The following is a 16,739-nucleotide window of genomic DNA, read 5'->3' as shown; positions in this document are numbered from 1 at the left end:
CTACCTTAAACCCAGCCCAATGCCGCTGCCTGCGCCACTCTGCGCGCCGGCGGGGGCTGCGCAGGAGGAGCGCTCCGCCCGGCTACAACGCTCCGCGAGCCGGCGCGGCAACACCTGTTCGCGGCAGCCAGGGCGGCACGCGAGCTCCCGGACGCGGCTCTCCTCGCTTGCCGCTGGCCACCGGTTCTAAGCCAATGGACCTCTGCCGAGCCTCTCGAGATTTCTGGATACTAGCTTTGGACGCCTAAAGTTTTTCCTTCTTTTTGTTTTATTATTATTATTTTTTTTTTGGAGGGGGGACTGGGAGGGGAGATTTGTCGCCGCCACAACCGTGAGATTTTTTGACCCCCTTGAAGGATTCATGCTGATGTCTGCAGAGTCGGTTAGAGAGTAAAAACAGCGCATGCCTTCCTGGAGTCAGGATCCGTAAATTCTGACGTAGCCCGTGCATCTTAAAAATCCCTATAATAACGCCTAGGCATTTAAGTTGCTATGGTCATTCTGATCTCAAAGCAAATGGAGAAACTACGGATTTTTTTTCCTTATTACGGTCGGATGGGATGAAGACCTTCCTGCCTGCTAAGAGCTGGGGATCTATCTATAGAGATACATAGATATGCTTATCAATATGTCAGTGTGTGAGTATAAAGTGGTGGTTTCTTAGACTATCAGTGGTTTGACCTTGAACCTGTGCCAGTGAAGCAGCAGATTACTTTTATTTATGCATTTAATGGATTGAAGAAAAGAACCTTTTTTTTCCCTCTCTCCCTGCAACTGCAGTAAGGGAGGGGAGTTGGATATACCTCGCCTAATATCTCCTGGGTTGACACCATCATTATTGTTTATTCTTGTGCTCCAAAAGCCGAGTCTTCTGATGGCTCCCTTAGGTGAAGTTGGGAACTATTTCGGTGTACAGGATGCGGTACCGTTTGGGAATGTACCCGTGTTGCCGGTGGACAGCCCGGTTTTGTTAAGTGACCACCTGGGTCAGTCCGAAGCAGGGGGGCTCCCCAGGGGACCCGCAGTCACGGACTTGGATCATTTAAAGGGGATTCTCAGGCGGAGGCAGCTATACTGCAGGACTGGATTTCACTTAGAAATCTTCCCCAATGGTACTATCCAGGGAACCAGGAAAGACCACAGCCGCTTTGGTAGGTATACCATTAACCCTATAGTGTCCATACGATGACATGTTGGACTGTAACTACCAAGAAGAAGGTGGTGGTTGGGCGGGGGGGGGGTGCGGGAAGGGACCTCTCTTCTCTCTCTCGCTCTCTCCTCTCTCTCTGCCTTGCCAGCTCAGGGGGGGAAAAGCCTCCGGAATTGCAGATCTGTCGCTGGCACCAATGCAAGTCTACGTTGAAAGGCCTTTTTTTTTTTTTTTAAGAGAGGGCATGACTATGAATATAACACAAGTCCTTAGTTCTTTTGCATCAAATACATGGGAAGATCGGATTTAGGAAGTTTCTTTTGAATGGACTGATTCTACGAGTTTAAAGCTTTAATCATTAACTACTAAGTACTTAAAAATGCATTCAGTTTCCTTAAGGCAGTGAGTATATTATGCTCAGATTTAAGATTTCCCCTTTTCCTCTAATAAGTATTCTGCTTGAATTGTAAATTAATTGTATTGTTTATTCCCCCCAAGTGTGTCTGAAAAGCCCCGTAGGCGAAGATTGCTGACTGATTGTTCTGTTGGGAGGAGGGCTAAAGTCATATTTTAGACTCTGAATAGCAGGGACAGAGGCTTTGGGGAAAATGACTTGGGAAAGGACAGAATGCTCACCAGGGGTGTTTGTCCTTCTAGTTATCAAGTTATAACCTCTATTTTTTAATTTCTACAGTGTGCAGCCCTGTGTGGGTTTCCTGAATGGTTCTCTGATGTGAGTGTGTGCATGCCCGTGTAAAAGCTGCAAGCTAATTTTAAAGGGCATTCCGAGGATTTCATTTTCCTAGGAGGGTATTTGTGACTCAGCACTGAGGGCTGCAGACTGGAGGGTGGTGACTCTGCCCGTTTTGATGCCTGCACACACGTGCCTGCTGAGGCACCTTTAGCCCTACAGCACAAAGTCAACCAACATAGTCCTGATTAGGGTGGGAGGAATCTAGCTTTTATTTTTCCCCCCTTTACTTTTTTTTTTTTTTTTTAAATTAAGCGCCAGTTTGGGCAACCAGACTGTTGGAAGGAGTTAACTTCTGAGTGAACCCACCTGACAACACTTAAACTAGGTCGTAAAAAACAAAGTCCTGTGGTGATTTTTCTTCCTCATGCTTTAATGCCAGATGTGGAGCACAATCTAAACTACATGTTTAGCTTCGTTGGACTGTAGATGATGCCAGAAGGTGAGAAGGGCTCAGGCCTGAGATGAGGATAGTTTCAGATACTCGAGGCCCAGTTTTTTCTCCTTTGGATCTTTACTGAGCCTGAGCCCAGAGCGGTAAATAGTAAATTTCTCTAGCCTTCTTCCCTCACCGCTTAAAAAAAAAAAAAAAAAGCTGTACAATTATTAAGTTAAAATGTAACTGTTCTCCCAGCGCCCCAGAAGTAAACGTAGCTTCTGGTTGTTGCAAGGGAAGACGGAACTTTAGGAAAAGTGCTTTTCTAGCTGGCCGCTTTAAGGGCTGCTACCGTGCTTAGCATTCAGTACCAGAACAACAGGAGGTGGGCGGCCGTGGGTGGGAGAGCGAGTGTGTCCGAGTCCCCAGCGGCCACTAGCCTGGCAGCGCGAGCAGCCAGAGTGTGGCGTGGGCGGCCAGTTAGGTGCGCCTGCAGCCCGAGTCCCAGCCCTCCCGCGCTCGCGGCCGGCAGGTGCGGGCTCCGTCGCCCCGGCCCCGCAGCGCACTAGGCGGCTGCCCGGAGAGCTCCGCGCGGTCCTAAACGCTCTCGGTTTCTGACTCCCTTTCCACCCGGATCGGGTGCGCCCCCGATGCTGCCGGGACGACTCGTGTCTAGGGGCGGTGGGCAGGGTCTGACACACTTCTAACCGAATTTAGAGGATCTGAGTTTTCATTTTTGCCCAAGTTCAGTCCCTTCGCTTTCTCTTTGTGTGAGTGTAGGTCTGGCAGTGCTGACAGCCGCCGCCCGGGGCAGCGCGGTGGTTTGCGGTGTGGGAACGGCTGGAGGCGCGCGCCGCTGCAAGAGAGTTGGTGGCGGGGACTGAGGACAGGCTGGAGGTCGGATCTCTGAGCTCCGCAGTCTCATTCCTTGTCCCTCCCCCTCTTTCTGAAGCGCGCAGCTGGGTTTTGGAGAGTCGAAGGGCTCTACGTGGTCCGGGAGGTGGGTCGGGGTCCCTGGGCGAGGAAAAGGGTCAGAGCTGCAGGGGAAGGGGTGAGGGACAAAGGGCCGCGGAGGCGGGCGGAGGGGGCGGTGTGCTATTGTTAACAGCTTTCGAAGAGTAGGGCTCCGCGGGCCGGTTTTTCTGCGCTCCCACTTCAGTGCCCGCCTCCGGGCTGGGGGTAGCCGGCGGTGAGTGCCAGGGTATGGAGGGGGCGCACAGCTGCAGGGGCGTCCCGGCCGGCTGGGACCAGCTTCATTGTGTGAATTTTCCCGGGTGCAGCACGATGGTGCCCTGGTGTGGAGAGATTATAGGATGTTGTAGTTGGGGCTTCTCCACGTACCTCCCCCATGGCTTTTTTATTAATTTTTTTAATGCAGTCACCTTTAGGGTAGGACGTTTACCACACGAAAGCAAGTCACCAGAAATTCAGTAACTGTCACCGAGGAGAGCAAGGATGCAAGGGTGGGGACCACGCGGGTGGGGAAAGCGAGAGAGGCACGTTCTGGGGTCAGCGGAAAAGGACTACAGGTACAGCGGTCGAATAAGAGAGCATTGAACAAAAAACTGGATCTCCTCACCCTTCCTCGATCCTAGAGGTTGGAGAAAGGTGTCGCCAAGGAAGTGACATCGCTACTCCTTAGGATCTTCGGCAGTGTGTGTGTGTGTGGGGGGGGGGCGGTGTTTGATTGGTGGAGAGCGGAAGTCCCGGCCCAGGTTGGGGACCCGTGGCGCCCGGGCCGCTAGCTAGTAGGTCGGCCCTGTGTCGGTGGCGGGGGAAGGGCGCTAGCGCATCGCCGTGCCACTCACCCTCGTTTGGATGGAGCTGAGTGGGTGGCTGTGCGCAGTGGGGGTGGGGAAGGAGTGTGAGGCAGGAGGGTTATTTAAGTCTTTCATCCGGTTGCAGTGAGAAACGGGCCCCCGGGGTGACAGCAGTGCCGCGGTCTCCCGCTGCTGCCTCTGCGGCAGGTCCCAATATTAGCAACCTCTGCAGCGCGGTGCGTGTGCCGGGAGCCTCCTACTCCTGCCTTCCAGCCCCGCCCAGAAGGAGGCTGCGTCGGCGCTAGGACCCGGAGGCGCGATGCGGAGGGTGGAGGGAGCTAGCGGGCAGAGGGAGGGGGCTGAGGGTCTGCGGCAGCTCATCGCACCTGGCGTTCCTGCTAGCCGCTGCTGCCTCACCTTTTACCCTCTTCCTTCCCCCAGCAGAGGCCTCCAGCTACTCCCTCTGGCTCCTCTCTGGGGACTTCATCTTTACCTTCAGTTTCAGAGTAGCTTTGGGTGGGGGGTGGGGTGGGTTTACATCTTGTTTAAAATAGAAGGTGCATTTTCTACCTGAAATGGAAGGGCAGAAGGAAACGTGCTGGAAAAAAGATTTTTGCCGCCCCCATGCAGCTGCAGGTGACTGCAGGGGCTGGCTAGCTTGGCTGTGACACAGCAGCAGCAGTGCAGGGGGTGTGGGGGTGGGGGAGTCAGTGTTGTTCCAGCAGGAGCTGCAGCAGGGACAACTTAGGTGGGACCTTAAGGGAGCCCTTTGTTTTTTCCTTTGAGGGTAGCTGTGTAGAGGAAAGGTTGAGCAAGGAGAAGAACTGGGAATTGTATCTCTAGGTAATAGGCTGGAGGAACAAGCGTCTTTCTTTTATATATTTATGTATTTTCACTTTCAAAGCACTCCAGCCTTGCTAGATGGAGAGGAGAAAAGGATGATCAGAAAATTGGGGCAATGGTAATGTTGAATAATAAAAGTGAATGTTGGACCAGGTTCACCTCTTGGCATGGTGCTAGACTTTATCAGGACCCCAGATGAGCTCCCCAACTGGGGTTGCCCACATTCAAAGGGAATCAGGTGTCAGGTGGAGATTGCACAAGAGCAAAGAAATATGATGGTGTGATTCTTTTTTCCTTTTAAATAAAGGGAACTTTAAAAAACTTAATTCCAGGGTTCTGCACTTTAAGAAGTCTTATTCTTTGTGTCTTGCTTTTCAGTGTCTTACTAGAGAAAAGCTGCCTTTTTTAAGAGGCTGTTTTTAGGCTCGCTTCAGATTCTTGAAAAATTGGTGGGGTTCTCCGTCTCATTCAGTTGGTCATTTCCTAAATTAACTCTGGTTTGCTCTAGTTGCTACAGATTTGGACTTACTGGATGCCCTGGTGTGGGCTTCTCTAGGTTAACATCTTCAGGGAAGAGACTTAATCATCCATTTTGACTGCTGCATGTCATGTTTCTGTCAACAATCTGTGTATGTGTATCTCTCTCTTATGTGTGTATTTATGCACACACATATATGTGTGTGTAGGTATGTATGTGTCCAGGGCTCAAGTGATCCTCTTGCTCAGCCTTCTTAGTATCTGGGATTATAGATAACATTTGCCTTCTGCAAATGTTTTGTTATCTCATTTGAGCATTTTAACAGAGGGCACATCTGTTAAGTGTTGAGGGCTTTTTAGGTTAAAGGCTTATTTAATGTGAGCCAGGGTAAGGCAGCTTCTGTCTGCTCTCCCACTTCTCATGGCTGGCCTTGCTTGAAGGTGAGGACCAGTTCCGGTGGTCTGTAGGAGGCTGGGCCAGCATGGGGCTAATGGATAATTTGGACAGAGCTGGGGAAGTGCCATCAGCTCTGAGGCTGATCACTAATAGCCGTGAGACTGGGACAAGGACTAACGTATTCTGTAAACATTTTCTTGAAGTAGTCTAGGCATGGACTTTGTTTCTTATGGTCCTCAGACAATCCTGAACCTCATCAGACCATATGAGGCCCAATAAGAGAATCATCATTTGGAATTGTTGGCTACAGGGAAAGAGAATAGAGAGATGACTCTAGTCACTGACCTTGGGTATCCCATGTGACTTCATCACACTACCCCTTACTGTGGCCATTCTAAGGCTGAGTGTGTTGAGATTGTATCTGCTAGAACAAGACACAAGCTGCCATGATACACAGGTAAGGCCCACAATTTAAATGTTAGGCACAATCTCATTATTCTCTTTCTTCCTCTCTGGCTTCTTTTCCTTTCTTTTCCCTTGATCATTAAACATTCAAGTGTCTCTACAGAGAAACCTCCTAAGCCATTATTGATCCAGCACCATCGGTGCTGTCCAGAGTGCTTGCTCATGTTTATGTGAATAAACAGATAACATGGGAGTGGGTTGTATTAGAGGGAGGACGGTTGGAAGCATTTGCCTGGCACCAACTCTGGCCCAGCAAGGGTGTAATTGGCTCAGTTGAGGTTATAGAGTTCATTGTGGACAACATGGTACCAGGAGGGATAAGGATTCCAGGGTGGTTGGGGTGGGATTCCATTACCAGGTTGCCAGGTCTTCCTGACCTTACAACATCAGTGTTCTCTGGGTGTGGGAGAAAGGCTGTGACTCATACACCCAGGTTTTCTATTTGCCCTTGGATCTCTGAGGTGACCTCATAAAAATTTGGGCTGCTTCTTTGGCGTCTCTGTTTTCAGGAAGCTGCAGAGATATGGATGGTGGTTTGAGATGATGCAATCTTTTCCACTTGGGGTCACTAGATCATTCCTTCTCGCTTGGATAGCTCCTCAGAGACTTATCTCAGGTATTTTTTTAGGAAGCTGCCTCTGACTTGCCTTCCCAAATCTGAGCGAACCACTCACCTTTGGATGCTGCCCTGAACATCTTCCTGTCTTTGCAGTCATCACATTATTACCATGGTTATCTTTTTTTCTGTTCTTTATATTACAGTTGTGTCCCCCTTATCTGCATTTAAACTTTCTACAGTTTCTGTAACCTGTGGCAAGTGTGATGTGAAAATATTAAATGGAAAATTCCAGAAATAAATAGTTTATAAGTTTTGAATAACTTTTATTATAGTATATTTTATAATTGTTTTCTTTTTTATTAGTTATTGTTGATCTCTTACTGTACCTAATTTATAAGTTAAAGTTTGTCCTAGGTATGTATGTATAGGAGAAAATGTAATATGTATAGGGTTTGGTACTACTATGTGTGATTTCAGTCACCAAGGAATATATCCCTCACAGATAAGAAAGGGCTTTTGTATCTGGTGAGCAATTTGATGGTATAGTTCATTGGCCAGATGTTATTAATCTTTATATACTCAATAAATGGCATGGTGTTTAGCTTATGATAGTCCCTCAATAACAGTTTGTTGAATAGAGAAATGAAGTCAGATGAATTTTAGCTATCTTGTCAATACCAGAAAAAACCTAACATAGATATCTTAATGGTTTCCTTTCCAAATTATGCAGTAATAATAATTTTGGAGCTTAGCAGTATGAAAGTGGTACAAAAATTACAAATACCTGAAAGAAAAGTAAAAACAAATAAAAATATACATACTAGTTAAAGAAATAGGCTTTAAAGTATGATTACTTGATGCAAGTTATTTACTCTTCTGAAATATCAGTTCCCTCTAGGCACATATTGTAATGTCTGAGGTTGTCCTGTGAACTGAAAGAGAAAAGGCTTCTCATTTGTCAGAGATTAGGTGTTTAATTATTCTAGCTATTATAATGATCACTATGGTTGTTACTGTTATCCATCTATAGACCAGCCAGTCAAATGGTTTTGTGAACTCATGTTTTGTGTTGCACCTAGTGGAAAATGCTGTCTAATACTCATTATTAGTTCTCAGAGCTGCCTGAAGTTTAGGGAAAACAGAAAGATTATCACATACCTTCTTAGAGGACACGGGTATCTTTTAGTTTTATGATGAAACCTTTCCTCATTGACCTGGTAAATTAAATCATTTGGACCTAAATGGGGGTAAAACATTTTCTGTATTTCATGTTATAATGAAAATTGGATATGAATTAACTCCTTATGCTAATTTCAGGATAAGTATGACCTAGATTGTGGTACACTTCCAGGTAGCAGAGGAGAGAGTCATGTGTATGAGATTCCTAATAGGAATACAATGTCACATTTTGATTATTTTGAATCATATGATTTAGAAATGGTACAGTGAAATAAAATGATTACACCAAAAGGGAGTGCATCTCATGTGAAATGAATCTCATGAAAATATTGCCTCATTTATCTTCTTGTTTGCTTTGTGAGATAGGGAAGGCTAGTCATAAATTGACCTGTTTTAGATATGTCTTCCATGACAGAGATACAGGTGATTGGATTCAAAATATAATATATAATTTCGATTTATACTTTTTCTATATACTATTTCACATTGTATTTTAGAATAAATAAATTTGCATGTATAGATATTCTGTAAATTAGGCATGAGATAATCTGTAACATTTTATATTTATCAAAGTATCAGAAATACCTTTTTAGAAGAAATAGCTCTTCTTTTTTTGCATCACCTTGGAATAGAGTTTCCTTCTGAGTTAATCCTTTGCTTTATTAGATTTATGTAGTTCTTGTCTTCATTTGATTTCAGCGCAGTCTGTTTTGTGAGAGTTGCAAAATTAATTGTTTAAAAATCCATGTAAGTGCTTTTTTATTAGTCACATGAGACTGACTATAGCACAGTGTTGCTCTGAGTTCTTTCTAAACTCTTGAACATAAGTAAATTTTTCAATATTTAGAGATATTTTAAAAATGAGAACTCAGTATCTGGTGTATGCATTGATCCAAAGACTATACAAAGTATAGCATTTTAATTTATAACAAAATTGGGGAATGGCTGAATACAAGGAATGTTAGCAGTGCCCTGAATATATTGTGGGATTATCATCTTAAAACAACAATACAGTTAGGGAAATTGAAGCTGCTGTTGTGTGGCAATAAAATTCTGGATTTATGTTCGACTTAGGTGTTGTTATTCTTAGTGAGGTAAGCAAAGGGAAAGAGGAAATAAAAGAAGATAATTATTTTGATTTGGTTTGGGGATATAATATCCCATGCCTATTTTAAGTCAAGAGTATTTTTGAAACCAACATTTTCCCCTCTAGAATATTGTGCTATCTTAATTGCTTAACTGTCACTTTGAGGTTTAGATAAGCACAGCAAAAAATCAATACTTTATTTAAGCAGAGATATTTGGGATGTGTGTGTGTGTGTGTGTGTGCTATTTTAGTTTTTCAGATGGAGCTCAATAAAGTTATACAATCAAGAGCTGAGTAATTTCAACCCAGACTTTAGATAACACCTCATACTGTTATTTTGAGTGACATGAGACCATTCTCTGAATGGATGTTTTATGATATGTACCTATACACAAATAACTTTTTCTCTTTTGGTTTAAATAACAGATGTTTACTTTTCACAGTTTTAGAGGCTGAGAAGTCCAAGATCAAGATGCACATACACTAGTATTTAATTTCACACTTATAAAGTGGAAGTAGGTCATTTCTTTCTTCATCTATGCTTTTAGTGTCATTAGAGTATATTCATTGGCTGTGTTTCAATTCTATAATTCCTTATCATGTCTACATAGATATTATCTTTTTTGAATTTTTAAAATGTTTTCTTTATTATGTAAATTATGTTTTTTTTTTTTGTTGTTGTTGTTGTTGATGTTTGGGTGGCTTATTTTGAAATGGGGTCTCACTGTGTTACTCTGGATGGCCTCAGACTCCTGGACTTAAGCAGTTCTCCTGCTTCAGTCTCCCAAATGGTTGGGACTGTATGTGAGACACCATACCTGGCTCATATTGGTAACTATTTTTGTATCAATATAGTAGAATGGACCTTAGTTGCAAAATCAAATTTTTTTTAGGCAATGATTTTAAAAGAGGTGTTACTTCTTTAATGCATAGTTATTCAAATTGGGAACTGAGCTTTCTTTGTAAACCCCCAGGGATGCTGAGACTCTGGAGGATCAGCTCTGTACTCTAATCTGTTCTCTGTCTTCTGCTGTTTGTCTCATAGGCATTCTGGAATTTATCAGTATAGCAGTGGGCCTCGTCAGCATTCGTGGAGTGGACAGTGGACTCTACCTCGGAATGAACGAGAAGGGGGAGCTGTATGGATCAGTAAGTACTGGGAGAGACTTTGTCAGCTTCTGTGTCCCATGTTTTATTTAAGCTGCATTTTCCCTAGACTAAAAAGAACTAGAAATGAAACTGAGCCTGTAAGCCATTCATTTTTATTAATAGATCATCAGCTCTGCATTTTCACTAGACCCAAAGTTGCAAAGAAAGTGCTTTATTTATATGCCAAACCATCTTCATTATCAAGTAAATAAAAATTCACAACTGTGAAAAATCCCATCTTCTTGTATTGAATGGGAGTTATTTTTGAAATGAATTGAAATGATCTCCCAAGCTTTGCCAAGCATTGTAATTAAAACTAGAAATAGACCATGCAGTGAGTCTAAACCTTTTTTCTGAGCAACATAAAACTTCCATTATGCCAGGAGAGAAAGGAGATGGAAATTGTTGTCAGATATTCTTATATGTGAATAAGAATATAACAACATTGTAATTATTTGCAAGTATTCAGTTTCTTTTTTCCCTCCAGTTTCGTTTCCCACCCTTCCTAGGTTGTAAGACCCTGGGGGAGGCAGTGATGAAGTATATATTGTGCCCTGCCAGGTACCAGGCATTATACTGGGTGCTGGGGTGTAACTGTGAATGAGACAGAGTCCTTGTCTCTGCTCTGCAGGGAGGGGAATGACTTTACATCCTTGTATCTCTTCACTCCTCTAAGTACAGTACTTAAAATGTGTGCATGCTGCACAGTAGAGACTTAATTTTTGCTAAATGTGAATACAAATAAAAGCTTATTGCTATATTCTAACTTAGTGTTTCAACATTAAAATTTGTAACAAAATGATTTTTAGTGTTTTTATTAGAATTATCAATGGTCAAATGAGAATTTAATCCAAGTTATCTGAAATATGAATCTTGAGGCTATGAAAAGTCGAAAATTGAAAGAAACTCAGACTGGGAGAAGTTCTGGAGTCCTCAGTTGATGGAAATGAAAGGCAAATGTTTTTCTATATATACTGCTTTAACGTTATCACACATACATATGTAGTATAAATATGTAATATTAAAGTTTTATTCAAAGATTGTAAATGACAAGAAATGATGGCCTGCATTTGAATATAACACACATTTTTTTTTCTAGTACTGGGGATTGAACCTAGGGGTGCTCTACCACTGAGCTCCACCCTCAGCCCTTTTTATTTTTTATTTTGAGACAGGGTCTCACTAAGTTGACAAGGCTGGCTTTGAAATTGTGATCCTCCTGACTCGATTACCCAAGTTTCTGAGGTTGCAGCCCTATGCCACCATGCTTGGCTAACACAACATTTTTAACCACATAGAACGTGTTAGGACTTTTCTGCCTTGGTAAAATTTTAAACTATGGGTTGATTGGTTTAGATTTTTAAATATGTTTAGTAAGTGCTTTCATAAGAGAATAATTTTTTAAAAAAAATGTTAATAAAGAATTGAATTTAGATTTTTAAACATAGTTTTTGGTTTAGGCAAACATTCATTTCCTAAATGGCTTTTTGTCTGCACTTTCAAGTACAAAGAAAGATATATGAGATATAAGATGAAGGAAGCTTTTAAACTTAAAAAATATAAAATGATGCTTTCCTTTTTTCATGCCCTCAATTATTTCACTTTTAGGTATGTAATGTGGATTTAATTCAGTTGATCCCAGTTCAATTCAATAAAATATTTTTTAAGAGCAGAAATTCTATCCTTAAGTGGATGGAAGGGCTATGGGCTTATCAAAATGGTCTTCAAACTTTTCTGATCACATAACCCATCAAACTTGTTTTTCTTTTGTATGCATACCCCATCAAATGATGCTATTTTGACTATGTATCTCAACATATACATATTAATTTATTCAAAACTATATATAAAACTATAGTTCATATGTTATTTTATAAAACATTCATCAAAGTAAACATTTTTAAAGGATATGATGAGTGAGAAAATCCAAGTAGGGGCTGTATTATCTGTTTCTTGCTCCAAAGATTGCCTTGCATGCCCTGTTGGAATATTTATTCTCACCAATTGAGAGTTGACCAGCCTGTCAGATGAAATCACCGGCATGATTCAGACTCCTGTGGCTTATTGGTCGACAAGAAGAGCACATCTAATTTTGTATTCAGGCAAGTTGCCTGTAGGAATGTTGACTAGGTGGAGCCTCATCTCCCTATCTGGATTACTTCAGTGGTTTTCTGCATTAGCAAAGCATTTAATACTTTTCATCAACCATATGGCTGCCCTCATATGGCTGCCCTCTTGCTTGTGTATGCTCTCATTAATGGCAGTGCTTAGAGCAGGGTGAGAAGTACATTGAATGTGGACCCAATACCAGCGACAATATTGCAGGAACTGGCACCCAGGAGGTAGAAATTTGGAGAACACCATCTTGCATGTTGTTTGGGGATACAAACTGTCTTGTTAGATTTTCTGTGAATCCTGACAGCCTTGTTTAGAGCTTTTGCGCACATAAAGTGTATGGTTAGAGGTTAGGCAGGTGCCTTGCTATATGGCCACATCACTAGTTGACAGTCCCAGCTGGACAAAGGAGGGAATCCAAGAAAAGGCAAAATGGCTCTTCTTCTATGTGTGTTTTTGAAAAAACATACCTTTTCATATGAAAGAGTAACATCAGACTTGGAAATTGCTCTTGAGGAAAGTGTGCTCTGAGAGACACTTTTCCATATTATAATTTCTTTGTGGAAACATAACATACTTTTGGCTGCTTCTCTGTATCTAATATCTGTCATCTCTAATTCATTCTCCACATTAATGGCAGAATTACCTTCAATACTCAGATATAAATGTCTCTTCTCCATGGAGAGCCCTTCCAATACTTGCCTTGGAAAGATAAGGCTCACATTGTTTAGCATAGCATTCAATACTTTTCATAAACCATTTTTCCTCCGGATCTGCATTGTGAGAATCATCTCTTGTAACCATTTCCCCACATAATTTGAGTCTATTTGATGTTCTCCAAATATGTCATGCAATCAGACAAGTACACATGGTCAAGGTAATCCCTTTCTCTGGAATGCCTTTCTAATCCCTTCTCTGCTTGATGAAGCAGCACCTTTTAAGATTCAGTGAAAATGTCACCTCTTTTGCAAAGCCTCCATCACATCCCTAACTCTAGCCCTAGTTATTCTGGTTAGAATTTCTTGTGTTTTCCTCCAGGTCCCAGTAATACATTGTTTATATTTCCATGATTATATTGGAAACAGTATAATTTATAGTATTGCCAAATGAATTTTTGTATCCACTAATGGATCAAAAGGGTGTGGACCACATTTTTCCTCTTAATATTATCTAATAAATAGCAAGGGCCCTTGTCCATCGTAGGTGTTTAATAAATGCTCATGGGAATAAAATTAATTAAAAATTGTGGTTTATTTCAATACCTCATTAGATATATAGGCATGGACCTCAGTGTATCTCTGCTTATGTGGTCAATGTGTATTAAGAACTCCAGTTGAATGAAGAATCACTGTCTTCCACTCCTATTTTTAATTGGACTGTGTCTATGTTGTCCCTGATGTGTGTAGCCCGAGGGGGACATGGCTGAGCTGGAGAGAAGATAGGGTAGTGGCAAGAGTATGGTTGAATTCTCATTCTGTGTCTGCTACTAGAGCAGGCAGTGGGCCCTTATTTTTCTCATCTGAGATGATGAGCTTGAGTTAGACATCTGGGATATGACTTTCCATTCTGGATGGAGCTCAAGAATTCTACAGTTTGGATTTTTTAGGCTTTACTAGAGAGTCTTATGTGCCTCACCCATGATGATTTTTGTGTACCCTGAATGTCTATGCAGTGAGATTCTTTTTACCATATTCTTTTGTGTGGAGCTGGGAGGTAAGCTCCCTGGGCTGCAGGTTACTTCCCTTTGGTCTCTACCTTATGCAGGTGAGGGGGAGACTGAGGAGGAGACCTTGTTCTGCTGGGGCGAGAATCTCCGGTTTTCTACTGGGTTTGCAGTTATCACAACTGGTGTGGTAGTGGGAGTAAAGAGTGATAAAAATATCTCATTTTTACTTGATGAGATTGAGAGAAGAAAAGAAAGATGTGATCATTCTATTACTATACACTAAAATTTGGATCTTAAGAAATTCTTCTCTATGTGACATTCCATAAGCTGAGTACACTGAAGTGACACTTTGTTTTAAAATGCTAAAAGAACTTTGAAAAGACTGATTTCATTATAAAAGAAAGTAAATAAGAGATTTGGGGGGCATAGGAATCAGTTTTATGAAGTAAATTAATGTGTCAGTGTAGCAGAAATTCATTTAAAATGTACTTTTTTGCATTTTAATATTAATTTACTGTTTCATCTGTGTAGCTTTTCTTTTGGACCCCAAGTTCACTTTGAGAGTCAATCTAAAAGGACAGAGTGAACAAATGATACTTTTTAGAAAAATAGGTAGGATTCTGATATCCTATTAGAATGTGGAAATAGGAACAACTATATTGCTAATTATGTATCATAATTTGATTAGGAAAACCTAAATAATTCTAACTCTGGGGTGTAGTTTGATTATTGTATTCTTATATCAAGTTATCCATCCATTTATTCATTCATCTGTTATTTATTTCACAGACATTCATATCTACCTCATGTCTAGCATAGTAAGTAAAATATAAGTATGAAACAGATACTTCAAAATTTGTTGGGAGAAACATATTTACCAATAATTCAGTGCAGTGTGAAATTCATTGTAGTCCACTGTAGAGAACCCAGAGGAGTGTTTAAAGAACTGCTTGGGAAACTTGTGTGGGTAACATTTAAAGTGGGCTTTGAGAGATGAATAGGAGACTCAGTAAAGGAAGGGAAGACAAGATAGGGCCCATAACTTCAAATGTAAAGATCAGAATATTTTGCCTACTGAAAATTTATATAAGTAGTTAGATTGCACATGAATGTGTGCATGTACGCATATGTGCATGCACACAGATACACGTGCCCACTCAGAGAATTAGAGTATCAGACAGTCAGGTTTATATATGTCCCTTTTGTTTGTATCAAAGAGACTGGAGATATGATTCAGAAAGTTACATTTAGTAGCTTAATCTAAATTATCACATTATCTAGATACTTTAAAACATCAAAAATAAATAGCTATAATAAATGTCTTATTAAAAATTCCATGTTATATTGTATGCATGTACAAATATATAATAACAGTCCCATCATTATGTACAACTATATTGCACCGATAAAAAAATACAGAAAGAGAAAAAAAAGAATGGTGTGAAAAAAATCTCCAAGAAGTTTGAACTTAATGAAAGGTATTTAATGTTTTCTTAAAAAAGATAGCAATCACTAAAATTGTGATGATGTAGGAACGTGGAGTGTAAAATCTGCAAAAATGATTCCAGAAGAGAGCCCACAGATTGGGAAGTGCTAGCATCTCTTGTTTGTATCCCTTCACAGCACTTGATTTTATTCTCCCAGGAATTTTAATTCTTGTTGGTCTCTCCCACTAGATGAAGATTTTGGAGTCAGAGTGTCTGTCTTTGTAATCTTTCTATTTCCCAGAGGCTCAGCATGTGCTTTATGTGCAGTTGGCACATGGTAAATGTTCATTGACCCAATTATTCAACCAGTCCTGAACCACGTACACACACAGTCTGCTGTATTTGAGCATCATGCAGTGAAAGCACTGTGTACTCTGTAGTTGTATGCTTGTAAAGTCCAGGTATTTTTCTAAGAGTTATCTCATTCCACTACCAAACTGAAAATGAGAGAGGCCACCTAACTTGCTCAAAGGCTCAGAATAGCTGCACAGGATTCAGGCTTAGTTCTTTCCATCTCAGAGCTATGCCTTGCAACCATTCCTACCATCATTCTGATACTTGTGCTTGCTAAACAGGTGTTACTAGTAGGTTTGTTTTTACATGAATCTGTCTAATCAGTAACCAATGTTTGCCTGTGTTTCTAATGCACACAAACTTTCTTTTAATACATATATTAGTTGGGGCAGTTGTCTTTTTTTGGGGTAAAGCTCTATCAGCTTCAGAAGTTCTTTGCTTGTTTTTTCCATATTGTGGGGTAAGTGGGAGGAACCCTGTGGATCTATCTGTTTCAGAATTGAAGAATATTAACTCTTTTAAAAGAAAAAACAAAACAATAATAACAAAAAAAAATAAAGTACAGTTTTTTTTTGGTATCTGCAGGGTATTGGTTCCAGGATACACCATGAATATTACCAAAATCTGTGGATGCTATGTCCCTTAAAAAAATAGTGTAGTATTTTTCAGAAAACCTACCCACAAACATCCTTCCTTAGACTTCAAATCAATGTCTAGATGACTTATGATACCTGATGCAATATAAAGCTGTGTAAATAGTTGTGTTGTTTAGGGAATAATAACAGGAAAAAAAGTCTGTATGTGTTCAGTATAGATGTAATTTTTCATTTAATCTGTGATTGATTTATTGGATCTGTGGATATAGAGTCCATCAATGGTGATTGATTGAATCTCAGATCCTTAGGATTCTATATTGACTTAACTTATTTTGTTATTTGAATATATGCAAAAATGAGACTAGATCTGAATTCCTTATACTCACAC

The 16,739-nt window shown here is 41.1% G+C and overlaps 2 protein-coding genes across 2 annotated transcripts in view; one reads left to right on the top strand and one right to left on the bottom strand.

Moving 5' to 3' along the window:
- The first annotated feature begins 63 nt into the window (after positions 1-63).
- Fgf9 (fibroblast growth factor 9) overlaps positions 64-16,739 on the top strand; it is a 34,746-nt gene continuing 18,070 nt past the window's right edge. Inside the window, exons 1-2 of the mRNA XM_005338606.5 lie at positions 64-1,151; positions 10,090-10,193. Of these exons, the coding sequence (XP_005338663.1) occupies positions 875-1,151; positions 10,090-10,193 (381 nt within the window). The 5' untranslated portion in view covers positions 64-874. The remainder of the gene's footprint in view (positions 1,152-10,089; positions 10,194-16,739) is intronic.
- LOC120888405 (uncharacterized) lies at positions 2,254-4,281 on the bottom strand. Its single transcript, XM_040281324.2, has 2 exons — positions 3,857-4,281; positions 2,254-3,569 (listed from the first exon to the last, which is right to left on the bottom strand). The coding sequence occupies exons 1-2, from the start codon at positions 3,904-3,906 to the stop codon at positions 3,008-3,010; spliced, it is 612 nt and encodes a 203-aa protein (XP_040137258.1). The 5' UTR covers positions 3,907-4,281; the 3' UTR covers positions 2,254-3,007.

This window comes from Ictidomys tridecemlineatus, chromosome 6 (assembly GCF_052094955.1).
Source record: "Ictidomys tridecemlineatus isolate mIctTri1 chromosome 6, mIctTri1.hap1, whole genome shotgun sequence".
Classification (NCBI taxonomy): Eukaryota; Metazoa; Chordata; class Mammalia; order Rodentia; family Sciuridae; genus Ictidomys; species Ictidomys tridecemlineatus.
This window is presented reverse-complemented; position numbering and strand designations above follow the sequence as displayed.

What these genes read in the sequence shown, in the direction of transcription:
- LOC120888405 (XM_040281324.2), bottom strand. Translation starts at nt 3,906, where the DNA reads ATGTCACTTCCTTGGCGACACCTTTCTCCAACCTCTAGGATCGAGGAA. An exon ending in ACCTCTAGGATCGAGGAAGG is followed by an intron (nt 3,570 to 3,856) that starts GTGAGGAGATCC and finishes TCTCCACACCAG; the next exon opens with GGCACCATCGTGCTGCACCC.